This window comes from Lissotriton helveticus, chromosome 7, assembly GCF_964261635.1.
Source record: "Lissotriton helveticus chromosome 7, aLisHel1.1, whole genome shotgun sequence".
Lineage (NCBI taxonomy): Eukaryota > Metazoa > Chordata > Amphibia > Caudata > Salamandridae > Lissotriton > Lissotriton helveticus.
Window position 1 is genome coordinate 595,112,767 of NC_136068.1, and position 27,644 is coordinate 595,140,410.

The following is a 27,644-nucleotide window of genomic DNA, read 5'->3' on the forward strand; positions in this document are numbered from 1 at the left end:
GATGTTCACACTACTGTGACTGCTGATTCTTTCCCTCTCCCTTGCCCCCTTCCTACTTCCCCTGCCCCCCTCTGTTTAAACACGGTTATCTGTTGTTCTAGCGCAACTGTTGGTTAGGCGCCACTCTTATTATGCTTTGGTATATGCATAGCTATGTAACTTGTTAGTGGTTGTTAAAGGGGGAAGATATGTGGTGTTGCGGTCTAGCTACCACGTCACAAGCGCAATGCCTGATGGGAGAGGCGTGCGCCATTGTATACAGGGCATGAATAGAAGCGTATGCCCGCGCTCTCCTCCAAGAATAAAGCAACTTACAAAGTCCCCCGGTGTCCGTGATTTCTTACCAAGGTGGGACCCGACTTTACACATTCCTGTGCTTTCCAGTAAACGAAAAACTGATGTTTTCCGAACAAATGAATTTACTCTGGAAACATAAACAACAGTTTTTTGGTCTAGTTTTTGGTGTCTGCATTTATGTCTTTAAAGAAAACGATAAGCGGATGTTGTTGGGCAAAGTAATTTATTTATCAAAGTAAAGTTGACATTCGGGGACGAAGAGTGTATTCTCAGAAAACGAAAGCTGATATTTGAGAACAAGCGAGTTTACTTAGTAAACATAAACAGCTGGTTTTTTTGGCGTCAACATATATGTATTTTAAGAAAACGACAAGCTGATGTTAGTGCACAAATACATTTATTTGCTGAAACAAAAGCTGACATTCGGGCACGATGAGTGTGTTCTGACAAAATGACAAGCTGGTGTTTGTCCGAGGTCAAAACTAGTTTTTAGTGAGTGGTGAAAATAACAGCAGTGTGGTAAACTCTGGGTGTTAGGATCCAGTTGGGTGTGTTACAGTCCCTGTCTTAAGTGCTTCCATCATGAACCCTGATCTGTGATGAGTTCACTTAAAGTCGAGTCTCATAGTTCTGTTTTCAAAAGGTTCCCGAACTACATGGAGTTAGGTCTGGAACTCTGCCTCTGTCTGAGGTCTGTGTCCCTGAGTGGCCAATGATCTTCCTTCGTGCTTTGTCCTCCTGAGTAAGAGTTGGTTGATCCAAGAGGCCAGACCCTGAATGGACACTATGGTGCAGGTGCACTGAAGTGCCAGTTTCTGCAGGTAAATAAGGACGTTGCTCCAACATGACTGGTGGGCAGAGTACAAGACCTTACGCCTGATCTTGGCATCACCTGGGAGCCAGTGGAGTGCTTCAAGGGTAGGTATGATGTGGTCTCACGGGCAAAGTTGAAGGAACAGTGTGATTGTCTACTTCTGAAGTCGTTGGAGGCTGAGAATTAGGGTTTTTGGGAAGAACAGAGAAGATGGTATTACAGTAGCCACTTTCACCTACACCATGGCTTGCATTGATACAACTCTTTGTATATAAACAAAATTTTGGGGGATTCTATGCACCGGCACCACCACTCCCAGGTCAACACGGGGCATGGGGCAAACCTAGACCTGTTTGAAGTAAGCGAGGGTCCCTGTCCGCCAGAGTGGTGAAGCTCTGGTGCTCTGAAGTTTCCAGCTTCCATAGCATAGTAGCTCATCCCCTTCAGGCTTGTCTTTGAGTTCTGGGACTTGCAATCCTGCTCTAACATAATGGGATAAAGAGATAACAATCCTGCATTCAAAGAAAATCCTAGGCTGGATGTCCAGGAAATAAAAGCTTTCTGTAAGCTTCCGCCAATAAGGGCCATGCGTGGGCTGGATACTCGTCCAATCTTCCAGCTAACCCGGACAGATCCTGGCTCGTTTAAAACACAGACCACCCACTTGCCCAACAAACACTACTTCTGTGCATTCAGCCCTTGCTCCAAACTGGCCTTGGCTTGCAAGAAAGTGGGGAGGTGGACAATCTACAGGCTGTGATCCCCCAGAATTGTGTCAGGGTTCCACAAAACCTACAGCAAAGTTATTAAACGCTAGCCTCAACTGTGGTCAATATGACTGCAGCCCTGGAAGATATTTCTGCATCACTCTGAAGAACATCAATAAAATACCTTCATCATACCGGACAGATGGTCACATTCACGTATCTCGGTCTTTTTACCACACTAATTAAAATAACCCAACGCGATCATGTTAGCAATAACAGGATGAAAGTCTGAGTCGACTCCACTGGTAGTCAAATCTGTAATCTACATGTTACGCAAATCACATCATTAAAATTCTATTAGGTCCTCGTTTTGAATTATCAAGAATTTGGTGCAGGGATAACCAGGGAGGGAGCTAAAATCTACAATTCTTCCTATTGTCCCCTCCCCGATCTATCTGTGGATTCTCAGAGTTCTGCCTCTGGAATGAGAAATAACAACCTGGACCTAGAGGTACTGGAATCTCTGTGGCCAATTTCCAAACTGGCACTTTAATTCCTAAGGTAACACCGCATTACCAATTACATTTACAGATAACAGTAACTTCAGTTTTAAAGGAACACTGATACATTACCTATTTAACTGACACTGAATTTGAGTCATATTATCAGAACTGACCCCTGTCAGTTCAAATTCTGAGTCAACTTCAAAATTCAGATAACTTCCATAACTACTGCGGTGATCTTCAAGTTCAAGTATCGCACCACAAAAACATCTCTTCATTTTGCTTAGGGTGTGGCAGGCTTGCCCAGACACTTTTTATGTTCTTCCAGGCATTTCCTCTAGGTGTGATGTGCCTGGACAACAGAGAGCAGTCACAACATAAACACAGTTAAAGCCATATGAACTGATAAATGGGACAGGCTTGATAGCCACAAAAAGTCGGGCAGACACATACATGAGGACAAAGGTTCCTTCTGTGGATTATTTGAACGAATAATGTTTGTATGGGTATATTGTCTTGGGCTGTCATAATATGATTTGGGACAAGTGTACAGTACACTAATATATGAATATGAACTTCATTATATTACAGTGTATGTGGGAGCCATCATTCAACTGAAATCCTTCATCACATTGCTTTTTGAGCGCTTGTCACTCACTTGAGAACTGCGTCGCTTCACCCTGCACGCACGTACACTTTTTGAGTACATTATTTACCTATAGAGACCATGTTACGTCTTTTTTTATATTCTTTCTGAAATTGAATACCTTTTTTTTTTAACTTTTTTTTTATTTTCTACAACTACCGGGACAAATTTAATATTGGCACCATGCCCTTTTACATTGTCCAGAATGCTTGCTTGTTCATTGCCAAAACACATGATGTAATTAATCTACAAGATGAGAAATGGGGAACTGGTTACAGTGCTTCTCTCATATAGCCATAAACACAGATGAACGCGTGTAAATTAGCATGAAAGCTGTTTTTGGTGCACAACGCCTACACTTGTTGGCATCACTGCAACAGCAGTACAAGGTACACTTGAGTGACTCTCAGAGAATGTCATGTCGGTTGAATCTAGCACTGTTGTGCTACACATGATAGGAACGCCAACCTTAGCCTGTGGTAAACGCTAATTTTGAGTGACAACATAGAATTTCAAAATGGCTGAAAAAATAGCAACAAAAAAGAAAAGATGACCATTCAAACTGATCCTATAATTGCCCTACCCAATTTCTTGCTGTGATGACACAGGTTGTGCTAACTGTGGATATCTTGTATTTTGGGCTCTTAGCCGACTCCATAGCTCTGAGCTGTGTAGAAACCAAAGCAACATATTCCTTCTCCTTGGCGACTCACGCCCAGAATCATCTACTCTCTAATAAGGTCAAAACCTGCGTGTGCAAGAAGCATTCGAATTAATGTTCATTGCAGTTGGTCACTTATCTGAGGTACAGTGAGTCTGCTAACAGGTCCACCCCATCAAAGTATTTGCAGGCTTTCGACTGCTGCAAAAGATGTTGAAGGCCTCAAATGAGGAGGGTATGCAAGCTATGGCTGGATCAGATGTGCGCAAGCGAGAACATGTGAACACGTGACTGCCCTTGACGATGCACATATATGCTCAAGAGTTTGTGAGGCATACATTGGCCACGATCTGATTTTCATGCGCTATTGGGATCAACTTACAATTGGTGTCCAGATGTCTCTCTCTCTTAGTTACAGAAATCTCCTCTTGGGACCTATATTATTTGTTGGAAATGTGAAACCGCTTGTTGTGGCTTCCTTGGGAAACAATTCTCGAGTCAGCAGGGTGGTCAGCCTGTTTTTGAAAGAGCTGTTAACAATGTTCTTTGGGGGCCTCGCCGTAGTTCCTTCACTACCATCCCCTTTCTTATTCTGCACATCACCTTGCCCCGCATCGTCCTCTGTTGGTGTGACAAGCACGGACTCTCTCTCAGTGGTGGTGGCTCCTATTATGGGGTTTGGGTGACCTTGATGGTCCATTGTGTGGATGTTGCAATTGGTAGGTTTGACCCAATTCAGAATGTTGGTGTGTTGTGTGGGATCTGGCAGTTCCCGTGGGAGCTGTGACACTTCTAAGGTGTCAGGGTTGTCATAGAAATGGTCCAAGACTGGTGGAATCCATTCTTGGTCAAGAGAACTTGGTTTTAGGTCCTTTGGTTTTGGCACCGGAAAAGCTGTTGACCGGGTAAGCCAGAGGATGCTGTGGTTCTCATAAAGTGGATCAGAAACCTGTAGTTTCTCCTCAGGGTTAGAAGAATCTGGCTCCTGTGTCATTTCTTGGCCTGGAACTGGGCTCTTCACCTTACTGACCACAGCATAAAGAGGGTCCTCATGTCCCGCATCAGTTTTGGCTGCAGGGCCAGGTGCAAAAGTGTCTGTTAGGAGACCGGAGGCCCCAGAAATGTCCAGCATATGGTAGGCATCTTCCATTTCTCCAGAGAAGCTCAGATCCACAAGCTTCTCCTCCAGGGCCTGCCTTCTCAGCCCCGTGTCTCCCCGAGGCAGCCCCCAGGAGCCGGAGCAGTAGTAGTCAATGGGAGCGATGGTCTCAAAGATGGGACTTGCAGGGAAGGTGGCATCATGAGTGATGTCTTGCTGGCGCTTGATCTTAGAGGTAACAAGGTTATGGATCTCACAACCCTGACTGCTTCGAAACATGAAGAGGCCCTCTCCGGATGGACAGCGGCGGCCGGACTCGATGTAGAAGGCAGCCTATGACAGAAGAGACAGTGAGTGATTAGAGACAGCAACGGCTATGACTGTGAGACTACACCAGCGAAGCACTCTTCTCCCCTCTCTAGCTCCCTCCCTTGCTGCAAATACTGTGCAGCTTATTTGCAAGCCCCTTGCGCCACTGGTGTATCTCTTTTAACATGGGGGAAAGTGACTTGTATATAAGCCCCAGTGTGTGTAACTATTCCCTCCACTGGCTCACGTAGCGCTCATATACCTTCCGAAGCTGGGTTCTTTCTCTCAGATGTACGAGAGAAGGATGCAGACAAACAAGAACATGCACTCAAATGTTGCCAACTATCCAAATAAGTAACATGGGTTTTTCACTCTCTGATCAATTTGAAGACGTCCCAGTCAGGGTCAGGCAGTGCCTTCTCTTCAGGAAAGCCTCACTCATGAGAGATCTCACTGAAAGTCATATATTGTTCCAGCAGCTGGAAGATCCCAGTGAGAAATTATCATTTCAAAGAAAACCGACCTGTTTTCTGGAGGATTTTGGTGTCAGAGCAGCTGTATAAATTAATTGTTACAAGACAATCCCAGACCTTTGGGTTCCTTGGTTTATTCAGATGAATTTGGGCATTTAACCACAGGAGCATCTAAAGAACTTAAATGTACGTTATACGAATTGGAACATTAGCCAACAAATTTCACGGAAAATAATCTGATCAAATTTAGAGTGAAATAGAAGTAGAAACAAAATCTGTAATGGGTTTCCCTTTTTGTACAACGGACAGATCAATACAAAGAAAATCGATAATTATGCAAAGAATATGCAACTTTATGCCCCCCTGTTCTATTGCAAAGTTTTGGGATAAGTACTATGTAGAATAGATTTCTGCTGGAAGGAGCATTACCCACATCAAGAAATCTGCGTGCGTAAAGGAGCTTACTGTCATAGATGTCCAGTTGTTAAGCCAGATGCAGTGTGTAGTGCAGTGCACCTCCCTGCCCCCTCCAATCACTATCTTTTTTCCATAGATGACTGTGCCTATCCCATTAGACACTCTGTTGTTTATTAGGACGGGGAATAAGGTTTTAATTTCCTCCATTGGTTTGTAGCATCCTTATTGCGTGATCTTGGATTTGTTGAGGCCTACAAGGAAACTGGAAACTGACGTCTAGGAGTGAGTTAGAGCCAGACATGTGTAACGTCCCACACTTGATGTCTTTCTGTAGATCAACCACCATTAGTACATTTTGTAGCCCACCTAAAGCGCCTTGAAGGTACCTCATCTCCTCCAATTTTGCGCAGAAGGTGATACGGCCAGGCATAGAGCACTTTCCTTGACTTGTCCTCCTTGAGTTGGAGGGCGGTCGGGGTGAGCTCCAGCCAGTACCGTCCATGGAGCTGACATCTTTCAGAGGCTTCAGTTTGCTGGACCTTCACCTGGAATTCACATACTGTGAAGGAAACAAGAAAAGGACATGTTACAGCTGTGCATCAATCAACAAAGCCCCTACCCGTCCAACAGTGAATGTGGATCTCAGTCCGGAAGTTGTTATCAGAATTGTAGCCCATACCATGACCTCGCCCAGCTCAAACCTTCCCCTGCTCATTGAAGCAATGGGGAACATATGGTCTGCGGTCCTGGTAAAATTGGAGTATCTCTCCCTAGGGCAGTAGGAGGGCTCCAGTGAGCTGCAGTAAAAAAATGTATAACATTACTATCAGTGCTAAAAGTGAGATGAAAAGGTGGGGGTAGATCTACAAGTGATGTGACAGGAAACATATCTAAGAAACCTTCACATAATGTGTGGCCTGTGTAAATAAAGGTCCAGCATATATACATATTTATATATTTTCCCCCCACTATTCAGAAAAAATAGGAAAAAGTTAACTAATCTACCCAAGCCTCATTTAAATCCCCACTCTATGACTCATCCTATTGCTCACCCAAAATCCCCTAACTCCTCTCTCTGACTCATCCCAAACTTCTTTTACTACTATGAACTCCCAAACAACTCTTTCCAAACTCTTCCTAGAGGACGTGGCCATCTGCCGCGAGATGGCGGACGGGATTTGGAATCGCTCCGTTTGGATGACCCACGATCCAGCATCATCCACCACCATCCCCGCCAACTCTGTATTGACTGCAGAGTATCATGAAGTGAGGGATGTGCAACATGCATGGAGCCGTCTTTGCTGGCTAAAAAGTTGGTTGAAAGCGGCAAAACACTGTGCATTTGCCTTAAGCTTTGAGGCCCACAAGCGTACAAGTAGGTGGAAAGAGTGGACCCTGGAGGGCCACAACATTTGTACCGGTGGTCCACTCTGACATTCTGCCACAACTTCTTTTCCTGAGGGTGCTGATTCATGGAGGCCAACCCCTTCCCCACCAGCCCCCAGGAGGTGATGTGATTTGCGGTCTGCTCCGGCTGCACTGGCATGGCTGACAGGCCGAAGGAAGCATTGAGGATGGTCGGAGGCAGCCCGCAGAGGATATGAATGACTGTGGGTGAAGAATACCGCAGCTGGTGGCATGCTTCACTGCATGGAAGATGGCCAGTGACGAGCTCCTGGCAAGCAGACTTCTCCCAGGTACTGTGTACCTCTCACTAGGAGTGGGGTCTGGTTAGGAGGGAGGATGCTCCTCTGGTTGGTGAAGAAGCCAGAGGGGAGCAGCCCTGGCCAAAAAACGTCAGAACTCGATGGTGGGGCTGCCCGATATGCGAAGCAGCAGGTGGGCAGGCTGCCTTGGCCTATACCCCCTCTGATTCGCCCACATGAGCCAAGACCCTCATTACCAGAGTCCTTAGTGTGTGGGAGTCTGTCCCTTTCCACTAGAGAATGCTTCCTTGAGTCAGAGATGCTACCAGACTACTCATTGCCCCCTAAGCATGGGCGGCTCCTCCATTAGGGCGGAGGAGCGTCACCCCACTGCTTTCTCGCAGTGCGAGAAGCAGAAACATAAAATGGCAAATTTAAATACCAGTTTAGATTTCTGCTTCTTGCGTTGCTAGAAAGCAGAACGGTATGCCTGGTTGGGGGCAGGCGAGTACGCAGGTCTGAGAGGAGTGGCTTGCCCAATGCTGTGGCCTCTGACTGTTCTCTGGGGCCGACCAAACCAGTCATGCACACTCCGCATTTTCTCTATGTAGACTGCATGCATCCTACAGAGAGAAAATGGCCTCCCCATAGGCGCCCGGCTGGGCGCTGTCCTCACCAATCACAATGCCACCATTGCAGCTTTGTGATTGGCTTACGGGAGGGGAGGGAGGCTGCCTGTTCCTGCTGGAGGCAGGAGAGCAGAAAAGCAGCAGGAAAACATGGGACCCGGCCTTGAGCGGTGGCGGCACGGGACCCGGTAAGGTAAGTCAAAAAAATATTTTTCAATTACCCCCACCACGCGACCCCCACACCCACCCCACACCCGTGAGTAATGCCGGCCGAGACTGCGCCTAAGCCATGCAGAGGCACAAGGGGAGAGGTGGGTCCCTGAGGAATGGGCATAATAGGGTGTTCCAGCAGGCCCGGAACTGATTGAGAACCATAGAAGGCAGAGGTCACACGTCCCACCTGTACTGCTTTGACCCTTGTGGAGACAGAAGTGTGCGTTGGATGGCAAAATGCCAGACGCGGTGGGTTGCTCCACACCGGACCCATGATTACGGATGCAAAGGGACTTCTGGTGCCCCCCTCATGGTATATGTGTAGTTATCTTCGCGAGGCCAGGGGTCAGAAGGGTATAACCCCAGAATATGTATAAACAAAAAGAATCCATTAGGATAGTGTCGGTGATCCCTACAATGGTGGGGAGCAACCAGTGTTGTTTAAATAGCCCTCACACACCAAAAGGCCCCTTGGTGTCATGCTTCATCATCAGGGTCTTCGCAAACCTCTACGGAATGCGGCGTGCTGCGACTCACGACTACGTAGGAGCACTGAAGGTGAACTATGTGTTGGTGTGTGTGGAGTAATAGTGTGTGAGTGGTGAGGTGAAAGTGTTTGTTAAAAAATACCTGGCTCGTAGGAGAAAAACAAAACAATTTTTTATTAAATCCTCGGCTGGTATCATTAAAAAAGTGCAGGCGAGGTTGTTTTTACTGATTATGGTAAGTCAACCTCAAAAGTGCGTCGACATGTTTCGGAGTTGAAGACTTATCCTCACCTTACTCACATGTGTATGTAGATGTTAAAGTGTGCTCTACAAAAATATATATAGTGAAATGTACCTATCTGTTTTTAAGAAAAAGTCAGTTGCGCCCAATTGGCGATATACAGAACCTGTGAATAAACAAAAAGTCATATCAAACATAAGTTCTAAAATCAAGACACATGTTCAAGAAAAATTGTTTTAATACACAGAAGGGTAACGTCGAACCAAAAATAAGGTCCAGGAACCCTAAAAAAGAGAAAGAAAAAGAAAAATACGGACAAACATATAGACTAGGACACACATTAATTGTTTCTGAAGGTCTCCATTTGATTCCGTAAGATGAAAGAAACGGATTTAGTATCACACAATTGTCAACATATATACATTGCTTACTTATAGTTAAGGGCTAAGTAGCCTCATGAGCCAAATGCGTGGTATTGGGGGTTCTCTGTTCTGCTCAATGTAGCAACCTGTGGGGTGTTAAAGGAACTGAGTTTTTGGATCTAAAATATTTGTTCCCGGAACAGATACACATAGTCACACCCTACACCATCACACTCACGGTTACAGCATGGCCAGGTAGGCTCTCATCCCCTCAACGCGGCTCCGACGAAGTGTCGGTTCACTGAGAAACAGACCCCTTTTATAGTTCCTCAAGAGGTTCTGATTGCCACCTAATTGAAAACGGAATCGGCCCAAACAAGGACATAGTCCTTGAGTTAGGATCCGGTTCTGCGTGCGCTTGGTGGGTGTGTCTGTTGTTCAGAACACACGTGCGGAGAAATGACATTAACCGCTCGCGCAGGCGCGAAGCGGTAGTGTCTGCAGATCGTCTGCGCGTATCTGTACAGCTTGCAGGCGCTCGCGCATGCGTGTGTTGGCAGTGCATCGATCTTATCATCATTGCTGGGGCTATTTCTTTAAAGACAGGATGGTGGGTGTGTCTGTTGTTCAGAACACACATGCGGAGAAATGACACTAAACGCAAGCGCATGCGCGAAGCGGTAGTGTCTGCAAATCGTCTGCGCGTTTCTGTACAGCTTGCAGGCGCTCGCGCATGCGTGTGTGGGGAGTACATCGATCTTATCATCATTGCTGGGGCTATTTCTTTAAAGACAGGATTATATATAGAGCAGGAAGACCTCTATAATGAATGGGGATGTTGTCTATTCAGAACAGTTTAGGAAAAATGCTCGAAGTGGGAAAATTCACTCTGGATTGGTAATGTTCAAAGATAGTATGCCAGTCACTTGTGGGCTATCATCGCAATTGGCTCCATGGAATGGAGTCATTTAATCCTGTGATGTCTGTGCCTAAATGGAACACCCACCTTTGTTCTTTTTCAAAAAGGCCCATATCTGACGGCAGTTGCTCAATCACAGTCCAGTGTATTTCATTCACACAGTGCTGAGCCTCCAAAAAATGTGCTGCCATTTTTGTAGTTTGTTTTTTGCACCTTACATTGCTTTTATGTTCTCGTTTTTACAGCACGTGTTGTCATACCCACATATTCTTTCCCACATGGGCATGTAATCAGGTATACAACATTCCCACTGTTGCAGTTCGTGAATGCTCGTTGTTCCCACTTGGTGCCGTTTTTGAAGGAGAGAGTAAGACTCTTCTTAGTCAGGTGGCAGTTATTACATTTGCCACATGGATGGTGTCCATGAAGACCTTGTAATCTGGTTTGTTGAACCACATTGGTGCGAGGTCTGGTATGTACCAGAATGTCTTTCAAGTTCCTTCCTCTCCTGTGAGCGAATAAAGGTTTTTCTAGATCTAGAGTGCCACTTGTCAAAATCCGCCAATGTTTATTTAACAGCTTAGAGACCTGGTTGGAAACTGAACTGTATGTTGTCAAACAGACTGTTCTGTTTTCTGTCTTTTCCTTTTGAGTGTTGTCTTCTAGGAGGGCTTCCCGGTTGTTATTGCGGGCCCTTTTCATCGCTTGCTTTATGATTCTATCGGGATACCTTCTCTGTTGCAGTTTTTTACTCAGATCTTGTGCTTGGGATTTATATTTTCCCACATCGCTACAATTGCGGCGTAAGCGTAGGAATTGACCGTATGGTAAGTTCTCTCTTAGGTGACGTGGATGGAAACTGTCGTACCTAAGGAGGCAATTCCTAGCTGTGGGTTTAAAATGTGTTTCAGTTTTTAGGTATCCTGCCTCATGGTAGATGTTCAAATCCAGGAACACCATTGATTCATTGGACATTTGGTGGGTAAACTTCAGAAAAGCATTCTGATTGTTGATCCAATGCATAAAGTCTATGACCGATTGGTCATTCCCTGCCCAGATGACCAAGACGTCATCGATATAGCGCCTCCAGGTGAGGATTTTGGTCCTGAACGGATTGCTGGGATGGAGGATTTTGGTAGTTTCCAAGTGGTGTACATATAGACCTACTAGGCTCGACGCGAATGTGCTTCCCATACTCGTTCCGTGACGTTGTAGGTACAGAGTACCCTCATACTCGAAAAAGTTTCTGGTGAGTGCTATAGAGATACATTCCATCACTACTCCTTGTGGAGTATGATAGTTCCATTGTTTGGTATGCAATACCTCCTCAATGATGAGGAGGGTTTCATCGTGTGGGAGACTGGTGTAAAGGCTCTCCACATCGAGGCTCAGTAGTATTTGGGAGTCTGGGTTGAACGGTTGATTTTGTAACACCTGAAGAACTGCTTTTGTGTCCCTAAGGCATCAGCGAATTTGGATAAAGGTTCAAGTATGGACGAAATGCCGGACACAATGGGGCGACCAGGAGGACTTTGTCGGTTTTTGTGAACCTTCGGTATTGTGTAAAAGTAAGGTTTTCAAGGGTTTTTTTGCGTCAGAAAATCGACCTCCTTTTTCGAGAGCCAGTCGTGGGCAAGGGCTTCTTCAGTCATTACACCTATTTGGATACGTATGGACTCTGTGGGGTCCTCTTCAAGAATCTGGTAGTTTCTCCTATCCGAAAGGAGTCTTCTACATTCTTGGTCGTATGCATCGGTTGTCTGAATAACCACTGCACCGCCCTTGTCCGCAGGTTTTATAATGATTTGTTTGTTTTGTGAAAGTTCCCTTATTGCCTCATTTTCCTGTCTACTCATATTCTGGAATACTCTTTGGTTGGTGTTTATTTTCCCTAATTCGAGCATAACGGCTTTTTCAAAAGCCAGGACTTCAACCGGAAGTTGATTGTCCAGTGGCGTGAAAGACCACTTAGGTTTTAAGCCAGTATCAGATGGTTCATGGGTAAGTTCCTGATTATAAAAAAATGCTCTCAACTTAATAGTCCTTACAAAGTCCTGAACCTCTTTGTGTAAGCGAAACGTGTCCGGTTTATTTGTAGGGACATACCCTAAGCCTTTGTTGAGTACTTGTCTCTGCATATTAGTTAACGGCCAAGGAGATATATTGATGACTAGGTCCCTCTCTTGCTCGTTGACGCTCGGCTCACTGTCATACTCCTGGTGTGTACCCTGGGGTCTGTCTCGACCCCCGGTTGCCAGGTGACATTGTTCCCTCTCCTGTTCCTGCCTCTGTTGGTTCCTGGGCCCCATGATAAAAAAGGCTGTTGATTTTGTTGTACAGTGGTCGGGTCTTCTCCCCATTGTGGGTACATTGGTCCCATTGGTGGGGGGCCATATTGAAACTGAGGGAACTGGTACTGGCCCTGGAAGGGGTTGAACTGTGGAGGTCCTTGGAAACCTCTCCACCCTCTTTGGCGTGGGAATTGCGTTCTCTGCTGGCGGTAACCACCCCTTTGTTGTCTTTTGTTTCGGAAACCACCTGAGTTTGTGCTAGTGGAGCTTCCATCTGAACTGGCGCTGTCAGCATCACTAGTGTTGCCACTAGCCACATAGTCTGCTTTTGTGTAAGGATAAGCCCACTCTGCTGTGAACCGGTCCTTATCTTTCTTTAACTTGTTAAATTTGCTCTGTTTCAATGTCGCCTCAAAGTCAGACATTTGTTTGTTAATCTCTTCCAGACCTTTCTTTAGGTCAGCTGGTGAAATAAAGGCTTTTAGTTGGACTTCTAGTCTTTGTATCTCAGTTTTTAATTCTTGGGACTTCCGACTAGCAGTTTGTACTATCAGTACCAACCAGTCTCTGGTACAGTGCCAGGAAATTAACGACCAAGCCTTTTTGAACGTGAGATCTTCTTGGAAGATGAATGGTTCATTTTTTACTATTAAGCCCTGAGGGGCCATCGTGTTCCTTAAATATTCCCTCATCAGAAGACCATGTAGGGCAGCTCTGATCTGTACCTTCCGTACGTTTGTTAATTCATCCCAGTCTCCTACCGCTGGGCCTGGATCGTTAGTACTTAATCCTTCAAAGGGATTTTCTTCCGCCAAAATCCTTTCAATGTCATCCTCACTGAATGTTAGCCCATGTTCATCCTCCATACTGGTGAAGTTGAGGAGGACGATAAGTAAAATGTTAAATGTGGTGTGTGTCGAAAATCTATATGTGTCCAAGTTTGTTGGGAGGGGCTCCCACAGCTGTGCGCTGTCCAGAACAAGTAATTAACAAAAGGGGGGAGGGAGAGGAAGAAGTGGATTCTGTCTCCCCTGGCAATATGTATAAACAAAAAGAATCCACTAGGATAGTGTCGGTGATCCCTACAATGGTGGGGAGCAACCAGTGTTGTTTAAATACCCCTCACACACCAAAAGGCCCCTTGGTGTCATACTTCATCATCGGGGTCTTCGCAAACCTCTACGGAATGCGGCGTGCTGCGACTCACGACTACGTAGGAGCACTGAAGGTGAACTATGTGTTGGTGTGTGTGGAGTAAAACACTTTCACCTCACCACTCACACACTATTACTCCACACACACCAACACATAGTTCACCTTCAGTGCTCCTACGTAGTCGTGAGTCGCAGCACGCCGCATTCCGTAGAGGTTTGCGAAGACCCCGATGATGAAGCATGACACCAAGGGGCCTTTTGGTGTGTGAGGGGTATTTAAACAACACTGGTTGCTCCCCACCATTGTAGGGATCACTGACACTATCCTAGTGGATTCTTTTTGTTTATACATATTGCCAGGGGAGACAGAATCCACTTCTTCCTCTCCCTCCCCCATTTTGTTAATTACACATAACTCCAGAATAGCCACGAGCCAATCTACTTGACAGGGATTTTCTAGTCTGCGCAGGCCCCACTGGGGAACCACAGGCAGCAGAGCTTCCAGTGGCCCGGACTGCACGTGCCGCCCAGGTGACCAATACCAGAGTTTAGTCCAGGGGACAGGCAGGTCCTTGAAAGGCAGAGACCAGAGGCACCAAAGTGATTCACCTATTTGTCTGCCTGTCTGGAACCCCTACAGGTCAAGAAGAGCTAATGAACGGAAGACAATTCACATGGGTTCCACATGGGAAAACTAGGGGTAGATGGCTCCTACCCCGTGGGGTGTCCAGATTCTGGAGCCCACGATTCAGACAGCAGGGTGTTGTCGCAGGAAGGACCCATGGCAGAGCTAGCGGATGCTCAATTGGACAAAATCCTAGCCACCATTGCCGAGACCGGGCAAGATTTGAGAGGCGGAGTTGATGCTGTGTCAGTGGAACTAGGCCTGCTACAAGATGACAATAGGAAGTTCACTGCTCGGGTCACACAGGCCAAAAGCTCACAAGATACTCTCTGACCCACAGTGTCAGATCTGGAGGTAAGGGTCAAGAGCCTCACAGATAAAGTCCAAAAACTTGAAAGCAGGGCAGAAGATTCTAAGGGTCAGTCACACCACAACAATATCCTCATCGTTGTCTTTCCTGAGGGTGCCGAGGGCTCGGACCCAGTGACGTTTTTTTTAATGTGGTTGGCACAAACAGTATCGCCCATGGGGCTTTCATATCATTACTTGGTGGAACGGGCCCACCGAGTACCATCAAGGAAGCCACTGCTGGGGGCACCCCCTAGGCCAGTCATGGACAGATTGATGAACTACAAAGATAAAGAAACCATACTACAAGCAGCACGCACCACAGGCCCTATTGTGCATGAGAATGCACGCATATTTCTATTCCCGAATGACACCCTAGCAGTACAATGATGCAAGGCCTTGTTCCTGGGAGTGAGGAAAAGACTATGGTCGGTTGGCCTGGCTTACTCATTGTTATTCCCAGCCAAGTTGAACGTAATGGTGATCAGATCCAGCTACTTTTTCACTGAGCCTGCAAGTGCATGGGAATGGGTGGAACAATGGTGGTACAAATCTCATTGCCAAATAGGCAGACAACACTGCCAAAACATGGAGCTGGGGACACAGGAGTCACTGGTGCCCCAAACCCAGCCAAGGCCCGAGCGAAACAGATGCAGACACTGTCGACTGCAACCAGCATATGGGCAGAGCGACGCCCCCCCATCAGACAGGATTCTCGATGAAATGCTGTCTGAGGTAGATGCCAGTGCCTCAACGGGGATTGCTGCTTTGTTGAGCCTGCCAGAGGTCAGGCCACAGACTGAGGATATAATATAGTTTGAACTCACTGGAGGTAAGGTAAGGGGGGTGCTGTGTGGAGATCCCCTACCAACCCCACTGGAACATGGGTGCACGTGCCTGTCTGCCCCCTGAGGATGGAGAACATACCAGACTGCCTGTCCCCCCTTGCCTGACTGTCACTTGGGCATGATTTGACTGAACAATAGGCCAGGTGGAACTATTCTAGGTGAATCTTAGTCCCAATTCCATGATTAAGAAGGAATGGGTTAGTAACCTGATGTCTTCGGTCTATAGACAAGTTAACCATGGTAAGTCAGCCAATCCAGGTTACTCCCATCGAGGGCAGTTGTGTACACTGATATACGGTAAGGAGATCCCCACCAATGGGAAAGTGTGTTGCTTGTTTGGTCAGTTAGATGTTGCTCTGCTTCCCTTGGTTTGGGAGTAGGGAGTTCTGCTTTCTTTGTTTACACAGCCATGCAGCCATGCAGCATGATCTCAGCCAGCCCCGACTGCTGCAAGCCCTTTGCACCAGCAAACCTGGAGAGTGCGCCTTTGAACCCCTGACGAGCAGACACTATGGTTAGATTGCGCTTCATAACATGAAATGAGGGGCACTGGGACAGCACGCAAAAGACATGTAGAACAGCAATACATTACTCGCCACCCATTTGCAGGTCACAAGCGCCGAATATCTGGAGAAGACCCTGTCGGACCATAACCCCTCCAAGTTCACCTGACATGGGGGGTGCCATGTCTTCTAGTCTCCTCATGGCAATTACAACCTTCCGTATTGCAGGATCCGGTATTCCGGGATACGATGAGCACTGATCTATCCAACTAGCTGACAGAAAACTAGGGTACTGCTACCTTCAGACTGATGGAATGAAATGCCATGAAGGTGGTACTGAGGGGCCATTGCCTATGCATGGTGGAAGGCATGTGGGCTGACCTACATCTGGACCTGGTCCAGGTGAAGGCTTCCCTGGGGGATCTGGAGGAGCCAGCGCAGGGTGTCCCCGCTTGTGAACCAGCATCAGTCATCATTCTATTCTCGAATGACAGAATCCCTCAGATCTCCCAAGGAACTATTTACCGTAATCAATTCTCTCTCTTCTCCCCCTGTCTCTACTTATATTGACAGTTCACAGGATCTCTGTGATAAAATGGATAATTATTTTCATTTGAAGATCTCAGAAATATATTCCTCCCTGGACAATCTCACTTTAGAGCTGCTTAATACAGCCCCAACCATCAGCTCTGTTTTCCTCAACTCCCCCTATCCAATGAGGGGAAAGCAAATCTAGCTGCCTTACCCTCCCTGTCTCTTGAGCTTACGAATCATCTCCTTGTGGGTATTACCTCTGGCTTCCCTTTGGAATCCTGCCCCTTGAAGATCATGAAATTAGGATGGGAGATGATTGTCCCCACCATACCTCTGTGCTCAATGCAGCTATCTCCTCGGGGCAGTACCCTTACACATGGAAAACAGCGGTGGTCAAACCACTACTAAAAAAGCCACATTGTAGCCCGAGATCTTCAGGGCGATTTGAAAGCTTGTGAGTTGGCTTTATCCAATGTTGGGGCTACGCATGAGAAAGGGCACTTACTTGACACTTTGTTCTCTAATATTCCCCGCTTGGCGGTGAGGCCAGCACTTCCTCTCCCGTGGTCTGACCACTTTTTGGTATCAGCACTCTGGCTAGTTGACTCACCACCTATAACTGCCAAACAGGCTTATTTGGTGGACCGAGCTTGGTCCAGGTTATCGATAAATGACTGGACCGCTAAGCTGGAAGAGATGCCTCTTTCCCTCGATGGTGACCCTATCAAGGGAGATGCCATTCTTAATCAATGGCTGACGGCCTCTCTTGACGCTCTTATCCCTAATAAGAGAGTGCAAAAGAGGGAAAAGAGAATCGGTCCGCCCCTTGGTACAATGCCCAGCTTCGATCCCTGAGGAAGGGATGTAAAAAGCTGGAAAGATTGTGGAGAAAGAAATGGGAGACAACTAGGCATGAGGAGTATCGCGCCGCGATGAGGGGTTATAAACTTGCTCTTCGGCAGGCTAAAGCACAATTCTTTGAAGAGCGTATAAAATCTGCCTCAACTTCTGTCAGAGAGACTTTTAAAGTGGTCAAAGAACTTCTTAACCGCTTCCGCGCTACCGCGAATTCCCGCCGTGCGCTGAAATTTCAAAAATGGCTTGATTGTGACAAAGCCAGCTCGTCATCCGCGCAGCGCAGGTAACGCTGATGACGAGCTGGCTTTGTCATCAGCACCGAAGGGGTTAAAGTCCCCGAGCCTGTGGTCATCTATGATGAACATAAGTGTACGGAGCTCGCAGACTTCTTTCATTCCAAAATTGAAAAGATATTAAATTCCCTGCCGCAGCCCCGGACGCCTCATCACAACGAGAATGCTAACATAGCGACTTGGCCAAATGGGGCATCTCCCTATCTAGATACTTTTGGCCCAGTAGCAGTGGATGAAGTGTTGAAGGCCCTTAGATCCATGAAAAGTGGCTCTCCCATGGATCCTGTCCCTATGAAGTTCCTTAAACAAGTAGCAGCCTCCATTGCGGCCCCCGTCACAGATCTAATGAATGCCTCCTTTGCCCTAGGCTCTGTGCCACCAAGTTGGAAAACAGCAGTGGTAAAGGCATCGATAAAGAAGCCTCATCTAGATCCTGTGGACCTCTCAAACTTTAGGCCCATCTCTCGGCTGCCGGGTCTCGGCAAAATTGCCGAAAAGTTGGTGAATCAACAACTGTCGGGTTTTCTGGAGGCTAATGTGAGAAGTTGGCCTGATATGCAGTGCTCACTATTCTAGTGAACACTATGTATCAGTCCAAACAACCCTTATTGATGTTTGGTTGTAAGTCAACCTGATAGACCAGCTATCCTAGTAGCATGGACACGTGCAGTCTTTAGGCTAAACTCTAGAGGGCGTGTTAAGCCAGCTGTTTTACCATCACATATACCCCTTGAACACCAAGTGAAAGGACACCACACAAGTTGTTATGAAAAATAAAGTATATTTATTTATAACAAGACTACCCTGGCTCTTTATGAGACAGGGAGCTGAGCACACGACAAAACTCTTAAAGAAATACTTAAAGTCGCACAATTTACACAAATGCCCGAGGGGCACGAAAAACCATATACTATACAAGTGGAATGCGAAATACTAGCAGGTAAGTAACTATTCTCATAGACTTTAGAATCGCTAGGACTGGACTACTGAACCTTTAGATTGCAAGCAGGAGGCCTAGGGACGTCGTGTGCAGAGTGGGAACTCTCACGCGTAAGGCGGGAAAAAGTCTATGGAGGCTAGTAAAAGCAAAGTTAGTGTTTTCGGGCGAACCCGACTAGGTAGGTCAAAAACGAAAGTGGATCTAGACACTTAGAGAGTTGGTCTACGCTGGAGCACCGGAGTACTCGGTTTACCTAGCCCAGGGGCTGCGGCTGCATAGGGTTCAAATGTCGTCGGATTTCTTCATTGATGAACCAGGAGCCTGAAGGAAGAAGTTGCTGGCAGGCGACCAGTGAAGAAGTTCTTGGGGATCCAAGCCTGGATCGGAGAAGAGGAAGACCTGTAAGCAGAGGGGACCAAGTTCTGAATCACTAGCCAGTGATTTAGGTGGGCACCAGAGTGGCACCGGACGAAGTCACCTCAACCAGGTGAGTGGGCGCTGCTGGGCTCTGCAGTCTCTCGGACCAGGAGGCGTTGTCAGCGACCAGGATGGAGGTGCGAGCTGTCCCACGAAAATATCTGCTGTCGGCGTCGCTGGACCCAGGATTGGGGCAACAAGTCTTGGCAAATGCAAGCCCACGCGGTGGACTTAAAATGGCGTCTGGAGTGGACCAGGAGGGTCCAGGGCGCTCCTCTGTTGGAGGGGAGCAAGGGCCAGTCTGGAGCAACCAGATCAGCGGTGTTTGTCGTCGAAGTTCGTCGTCAGAGGGCCACTAGCCAACGGGCAAGCGACCTGGACAACGCGGTAAGCAGCAAAGAGCAGAAGGGCCCCACGCAGATCTCGTGGATGCAGGGGAGCTGAACTTCGGTGCTGGAGCTGCTCAGGGTTGGGGCTTCTCTTACCCCAAAGCACTCGGTCGAGGGTCACTCGGGAGTCGTGCTGGTCAAGCGTCGTGCAGTCTTGGAAGATGGCCGGTCCCTCGAGGTCTCGTCACACCCACGAATCACAGCTGGGCTGATGATGCAGGTAGAGGTCAGAGGTGCCAGGGAAGCCGGTTCTCGTTGAGCTGGGCAGTCTTGATCCGGTGAGGAGACTTACAGCAGACCGCGATGCTTGGTTGGTGCCTGCTGCTGCAGGGTGACTACTCCTTAGTCACAAGGGAGAAATCTTAGGAAGAAGTCTTGAGTTCCTTTCGTGGAAAGTAGTTTCAGGATTCAAAGATGATCTAATTTGGAAGGGGGCCTGCTCCTACCTTTATCCTGCAAACGGGGGCTGGCACGCGACTAAGTCCTGCCCTATGGGTGGGACTAGGAGGGGGGTGGTTACACCCCTCTCCTTTGCCGGGCTTTTCCCCAGATCAGGGGCTGGAGTGCCCCTGGAACTGGTTCAAGCCGGCCTATGCATAGTGAGCACCGGGGTGCCACTTGCAGTCACCTTCCTCTAAAGCCCTGCCTACCTAGGATACACAAATCCTGTCTGGGACGGTGCTGGCACCGCCCCTGGCAGGAAACCCTTTGTCCTTGCCTCCTGTGCTGGGAGGACTCCCAGCAGCAGGAGGGCAGACTTGTGTCTCGGTGGCAGCATCCATCTTGTGGAGCTGAGGCTATGTCTGACTTTAACCGGGGTTACAGGTTACCAACATGTCGTGTCCCTCTAGAAGGGTGGAATGCTAACCCCGTCGCCAGAATTGGCGAGGGGTTAGTATTCCAATTCGTATGACACCTTACTCGACATGTTTTGATAATGTTATACCAAAGTTAGCATATGACCGCGAGGTACATAATGCACTTAAGAGTATATGGTATAGCGTTATCATGGAACAGCTATTAGGACTTGGTTCCGCAAGCTGCAAACGGGCTCAGCTCATGCCAGAGCACCATTTCACATTATTCCACGCACTCTGCCTTCAGGATTGTTAAGGCCTGCCATAGGAGTGACTGATAGGAATATATGTGTCCATTTTAGGTTTAGATATAGGAATACTATATCTAAAGCAAAGGGTGATTACACCACCTTGCCCCAGCTGTCAAGCAGCTAGTTGTGTCTGATTTAGTTAGTCAACTCAGGGGTGGCATAATACATGCTGCAGCCCCTGGGAGACTTCTGGGTGCACCTCAGCCCTGGGTACAGGGACTTGGAGAGGGCCCAGTGCCAATTCAGTACCTGGGTACAATTTGGAGTAGAGAGAACAGCTAGGCTGTGGGTCTGATTAGCAGGCCCACAGCCAGGGAAAGTCGTAAACCAGTGAAGCAAAAAGCAAAAAATCTGGGTGATCATAGGATTGCAGACCCTACTCTCCTACATGACCCCCCCCAAAACTTTGGGACAATAAGCTAACCTTGACCAGGTGAGTCTTCTTGCTCTAAGTGGAAGTACCTGGAGAGACCATCAGCATTGCCATGATCAGTACCAGGTCTATGCTCCACTGTAAAATCCATCCCCTGTAGGGTAATGGACCACCTAAGTAGTTTGGGGTTTTCACCCTTCATCTGATTTAGCCATAAGAGGGGCTTATGGTCGGTCTGAATCTTAAAGTGAGTGCCAAACAAGTATGACCTCAACTTTTTCAGGGCCCACACCACAGCAAAGGCCTCCCTCTCAATAGCTGACCAATTTTTCTCTCTGGGGGTCAGCCTTCTGCTAATAAAAGCAATGGGCTGGTCGTTACCATCAAAATTCAGCTGAGATAGAACAGCTCCCACACCCAACTCAGAAGCATCTGTTTGGACAATGAAGGTCTTGGAGTAGTCTGGACTCTTTAGGATAGGTGCTGTGCACATGGCCTGCTTTAGGTCATTGAATGCTTTCTGACAGCTTGCTGTCCACTGAACTTTCTTTGGCATCTTTTTACTTGTCAGGTCATTAAGTGGAGTCACAATGGAACCATAATTCTTGACAAATTTCCTATAGTACCCAGTCAGGCCCAAGAAAGCTCGAACCTGAGTCTGGGTGGTTGGAGGAGCCCAGTCCTTGATGGCCTGTATCTTGCTCTCCAAGGGTTGAACCTGGCCTCCACCTACAAGGTGGCCCAGGTATACAACCTGTGTCTGCCCTATCTGGCACTTAGTGGCCTTGATAGTGAGACCTGCCTTTTGCAGTGCCTCTAACACTTTCCTCAGGTGGACCAGGTGATCCTCCCAGGTGGAACTAAAGACAGCTATATCATCAAGATATGCTGCACAGAAGTCATCCAACCCAGTGAGAACTTGATTCACCAGCCTTTGGAAGGTGGCTGGTGTATTTTTCAAACCAAAGGGCATTACCACAAATTGATAATGCCCACCAGGGGTAGAAAATGTTGTCTTGGGCTTGGCCTCCTCAGCTAACCTGATTTGCCAATACCCAGCTGTCAGGTCAAATGTACTTAAGTAGTTGGCAGAAGCCAATCTATCTATAAGTTCATCTGCTCTTGGTATTGGGTGGGCATCATTCTTAGTGACTGCATTGAGTCCTCTGTAGTCTACGCAAAACCTCATCTCTTTCTTACCACCCTGGGTGTGAGGCTTTGGCACTAGAACTACTGGGCTAGCCCAAGGGCTATCTGAGGGCTCAATGACTCCCAGCTCAAACATTTTCTGCACTTCTGTCTTGATGCAGTCTCTGACATGATCAGGCTGTCTGTAGATTTTACTCTTGACAGGCAGACTGTCTCCAGTGTCAACTTCATGGGTACACCAATCAGTTTGACTGGGGGTCAGAGAGAACATATGTCTAAAGGATTGCAGAACTTGTCTACAATCCTGTTGCTGATGTTCAGAGAGGCTGCCACAAAAGACAACACCATCTACTGATCCATCATCAGGATTCTGAGTGAGCAGGTCTGGGAGAGGGTCACTCTCTTCCTCCTGTCCCTCATCTGTGGCCATGAGCAAGCTCATGTCCTTCCTGTCGACATATGCCTTGAGCCTGTTCACATGGAGCACCCTGAGGGGGCTCCTGGGAGTTCCAAGGTCCACCAGGTAGGTGACCTCTCCCTTTTGCTCAATGATGGTGTGGGGCCCAGACCATTTGTCTTTGAGTGCTGCTGGGGCCACTGGCTCCAGCACCCACACCTTCTGTCCAGGCTTGTACACAGTCAGGACAGCCTTCTGGTCATGCCAAGCTTTTTGGAGTTCTTGGCTGGCCTCAAGGTTTTTAGATGCCTTCTCCATGTATTCAGCCATCCTGGAGCGGAGACCAAGTACATAGTCCACTATGTTGGTTGCAGGCTTTTTGAGAGGTCTCTCTAATCCTTCCTTCACCAAACACAGGGGTCCTCTTACAGGATGCCCATACAGAAGTTCAAAAGGGCTGTAGCCAACACCCTTCTGTGGGACCTCTCTGTAAGCAAACAAGAGGCAGGGTATCAGGACATCCCATCTACGCCTGAGCTTTTCAGGTAGTCCATGAATCATCCCTTTGAGGGTCCTGTTGAATCTTTCAACAAGCCCATTGCACTGTGGATGATAGGGTGTGGTGAACTTGTAGTTGACACCACATTCCTTCCACATTGCAGTCAGATATCATGACATGAAATTTGCAACTCTGTCAGAAACAACCTCCTTAGGGAAGCCCACTCTGGAGAACACTCCAACTAGGGCCCTTGCCACTACAGGTGCTGTAGTGGTCCTAAGTGGAATAGCTTCAGGATACCTGGTGGCATGGTCCACCACCACCAGTATAAACTTGTGCCCTGATGCTGTCTGGGGTTCCATTGGACCAACAATGTCAATCCCCACTCTTTCAAAGGGAACCCCCACCACAGGTAGTGGTATGAGGGGGGCCTTTGTTGTGCCACCTGACTTACCACTGGCTTGGCAAGTGACACAGGAGCGACAAAACTCCTTGGTATTCTCATTCATGTGAGGCCAGTGAAAGTGTGAGACAAGTCTGTCCCAAGTCTTTGTCTGGCCTAAGTGACCTGCAAGGGGAATCTCATGGGCCAAGGTGAGAAGGAAGCCCCTCTGAGACAAGGGGATGACCAGCCTCCTGGTTGCACCAGGCTTGGGGTCTCTTGACTCAGAGTACAGGAGTCCATCTTCCCAGTATACCCTGTGGGCACCTGTGGCGTTCCCTGCAGCCTCAGCAGCAGCCTGCTGTCTGAGGGGTTCAAGGGAAGGGCAGTCTAACTGTGCCTTCCCCAGGTCTTCTCTGGAGGGTCCCCCTGAGCCCAGAAACTCAACTTGATCAAGTTCAAGCTCTTTAGGCTCAGTTTCCCTCAGCTCTCTCAGATCAGCCTCCTCAGAGACTTGATCCTCAACCTGGGGCAAGGGGGAAGGCAATGCCTTAACCCTACTGCTCTTCTTCTTGGAAGGTGTCTGGTCCATGGTTCCAGGATCCAGCACCTGTTCAGTGGGGCATCTTCTGGCCTGTGACCTAGTCACAGCAAGCACATGTGCTGGCAAGCCTAACATTTCCATGTGAGTCCTCTGCTCCACTTCTGACCATAGGGATGACTCCAAATCATTGCCCAACAAACAATCCACTGGGAGGTCTGAACTAACCACAACTTTCTTTTGGCCACTTACCCCTCCCCAGGAGAAAGCAACAATCGCCATACTATGACTGGTAGTGACATTGCTGGCATTGGTCACCAGGAAATCTGTACCTGGCATGATCTGTCCAGGGTCCACAAAGTTAGGTGTCACCATGGTGACACTGGCACAAGTGTCCCTATAGGCCTGAGCCATTTTGCCATTTATCAAAGGTGTCTGCCTGTATTTGCCCAAAGTATTGGGGCTGACATCAGGGGACATATCCATATCCCCTGTACAGACAAGGACAGCCTGAGTGAGTGTGCCAACTAAGTTGTCAGACCCCTCAGTTCCCAAGGTTAACCCAACTATTCCCTTGGGAGGTGCACTACCACTACTGACTGTACTAGGGGGTGCAGTTGCCTTAGGGGCTGTAGTGGTAGGAGTTTGCCCTCCTCTTTTGGTGCACTCACTAAACCAGTGAGACTTACTTTTACAGTACTGGCACCACCTTTTTGACTGGCCTTCTTGAGTCTTCTTTTTCTGCTGTGAAGCCTGACCCCCACCCTCTTTGGTTTGTTGGGGACCTGTTGAAGACTTCTGGTCATTTTGTTCTCCCTTGTTACCACCCTTCTGGTCTGCTTTCTTCTGACCACCCTGGTTCTGAGTCTGGTTCTGCTTCACCCTTGTTCTGACCCACCTGTCTGCCTTCTTTCCCAATTCTTGGGGAGAGGTCAGATCTGAGTCCACAAGGTGCTGATGCAACAACTGGTTCTGACAGTTATTTAAAATCTGCTCTCTCATGATCAGATTGTACAACCCTGTATAATCAGTAACCTTACTGCCCAGCAACCAGCCTTCCAAAGCCTTAGTGGCACAATCCACAAAGTCAGACCAATCCTGAGACTGAATTTTCTGGGTATCCCTGAACAGCAACCTGTACTGCTCAGTGGTTAAGCCAAACCCATCAACCAGTGTATTTTTCAGGACTTGGTAATTGTTAGCATCCTCTACTCTAGTAGTGAGGAGCTTATCTCTACCTTTGCCTTCAAAGGAGAGCCACAGTATAGCTGCCCACTGACTTTGGGGGATGCACTGGACAGTGCAGGCCCTCTCCAAAGCAGCCATCCATTTGTGGATGTCATCCCCTTGTTTAAAGGGGGGCACTATCTTACTCAGGTGTTTAGTGTCTAAACCCTTCTCTCTATCTCTTGGGAGATTGCTGCCACCAGTGGGGACTACCCCACTCATCTGCTGCTCTCTAGCAAAGGCAAGCTTCTCTTTGGCCAGGGCAAGTTCTTCCCTTTCAATCCTCAGATTAGCCTGTCTCACCCTTGCTTCATGCTCTATTCTCTGAGGGGAAGTCAATCTCCTCTGGGGAGAATTCCTTCTCCTCTGAGAAGAGGCATTAGAGTGCAGAGATCTATTGGAGCCCCTAGAATGAGATCTATCTCTTCTAACTCCAAGGTTAGGCCTTATTAGGGTCAGCACTGGGGGTCCCCCAGCTCCTTCCCTAAATAGGTCTAAGTTGGCCCTAGTAAGTCTGCTGACTAACTCAGACCTCTTGTCTGCCTCATCCCCAGAGAGTTCCTCTTGATCCTCCTCCTCAGCTGCATTTTCAAGGAGGTCTGGATCACCACTGGTACCCTCTAAGGCTGGCATATTCCCATCTATAGGAGAGGCTTTCCTAGCATCATATGTCTCTAAGAGACCTATCAGAAAGGGAATGGTGGGGTTAGACCCCTGTTTCAGTTTCCTGGAGGTACACACTTGTCTCATCTCCTGGAAACTGAGAGCTGCATATCTTGATTTGACCTGTGGAGGGTCAATAGCCACAAGGGGAGTCTCAGTAGACTCTCCCTGGGTAGACATGCTTTTCTAGTGAGGTGTAAGTGGTGCACTTACCTACACTATTTGTTTACCTACTGATCCCTTGCTAGAGTTGTAGTTTAGGGTGTGCTATGCCCTAGGAGCTACAACAGCTGGTTCAGTAGAACTCAGAGTATTCTAAGCTAAGTTATATGTACCTTAGTACTTATGTGATCTTTCAAATGATATTCTTAGGATATGCGTGGTAAAACAACAGCAAGCTCAAATCCCTAACGCTGCTCACCAATGTGAGAAGTTGGCCTGATATGCAGTGCTCACTATTCTAGTGAACACTATGTATCAGTCCAAACAACCCTTATTGATGTTTGGTTGTAAGTCAACCTGATGGACCAGCTATCCTAGTAGCATGGACACGTGCAGTCTTTAGGCTAAACTCTAGAGGGCGTGTTAAGCCAGCTGTTTTACCATCACATATACCCCTTGAACACCAAGTGAAAGGACACCACACAAGTTGTTATGAAAAATAAAGTATATTTATTTATAACAAGACTACCCTGGCTCTTTATGAGACAGGGAGCTAAGCACACGACAAAACTCTTAAAGAAATACTTAAAGTCGCACAATTTACACAAATGCCCGAGGGGCACGAAAAACCATATACTATACAAGTGGAATGCGAAATACTAGCAGGTAAGTAACTATTCTCATAGACTTTAGAATCGCTAGGACTGGACTACTGAACCTTTAGATTGCAAGCAGGAGGCCTAGGGACGTCGTGTGCAGAGTGGGAACTCTCACGCGTAAGGCGGGAAAAAGTCTATGGAGGCTAGTAAAAGCAAAGTTAGTGTTTTCGGGCGAACCCGACTAGGTAGGTCAAAAACGAAAGTGGATCTAGACACTTAGAGAGTTGGTCTACGCTGGAGCACCGGAGACTCGGTTTACCTAGCCCAGGGGCTGCGGCTGCATAGGGTTCAAATGTCGTCGGATTTCTTCATTGATGAACCAGGAGCCTGAAGGAAGAAGTTGCTGGCAGGCGACCAGTGAAGAAGTTCTTGGGGATCCAAGCCTGGATCGGAGAAGAGGAAGACCTGTAAGCAGAGGGGACCAAGTTCTGAATCACTAGCCAGTGATTTAGGTGGGCACCAGAGTGGCACCGGACGAAGTCACCTCAACCAGGTGAGTGGGCGCTGCTGGGCTCTGCAGTCTCTCGGACCAGGAGGCGTTGTCGGCGACCAGGATGGAGGTGCGAGCTGTCCCACGAAGATATCTGCTGTCGGCGTCGCTGGACCCAGGATTGGGGCAACAAGTCTTTGTAGGAGAGTAGGGTCTGCAATCCTATGATCACCCAGATTTTTGCTTTTTGCTTCACTGGTTTATGACTTTCCCTGGCTGTGGGCCTGCTAATCAGACCCACAGCCTAGTCTCTAATCCAAATTGTACCCAGGTACTAAATTGGCACTGGGCCCTCTCGTCCCTGTACCCAGGGCTGAGGTGCACCCAGAAGTCTCCCAGGGGCTGCAGCATGCATTATGCCACCCCTGGG

The 27,644-nt window shown here is 47.8% G+C and overlaps 1 protein-coding gene across 1 annotated transcript in view; it reads right to left on the reverse strand.

Moving 5' to 3' along the window:
- Positions 1-514: 514 nt before the first annotated feature.
- Positions 515-27,644, reverse strand: part of DOK3 (docking protein 3) — a 123,701-nt gene continuing 96,571 nt past the window's right edge. Inside the window, exons 4-5 of the mRNA XM_078652764.1 lie at positions 6,313-6,485; positions 515-5,060 (exon numbers count right to left, since the gene is read on the reverse strand). Of these exons, the coding sequence (XP_078508890.1) occupies positions 4,041-5,060; positions 6,313-6,485 (1,193 nt within the window). The 3' untranslated portion in view covers positions 515-4,040. The remainder of the gene's footprint in view (positions 5,061-6,312; positions 6,486-27,644) is intronic.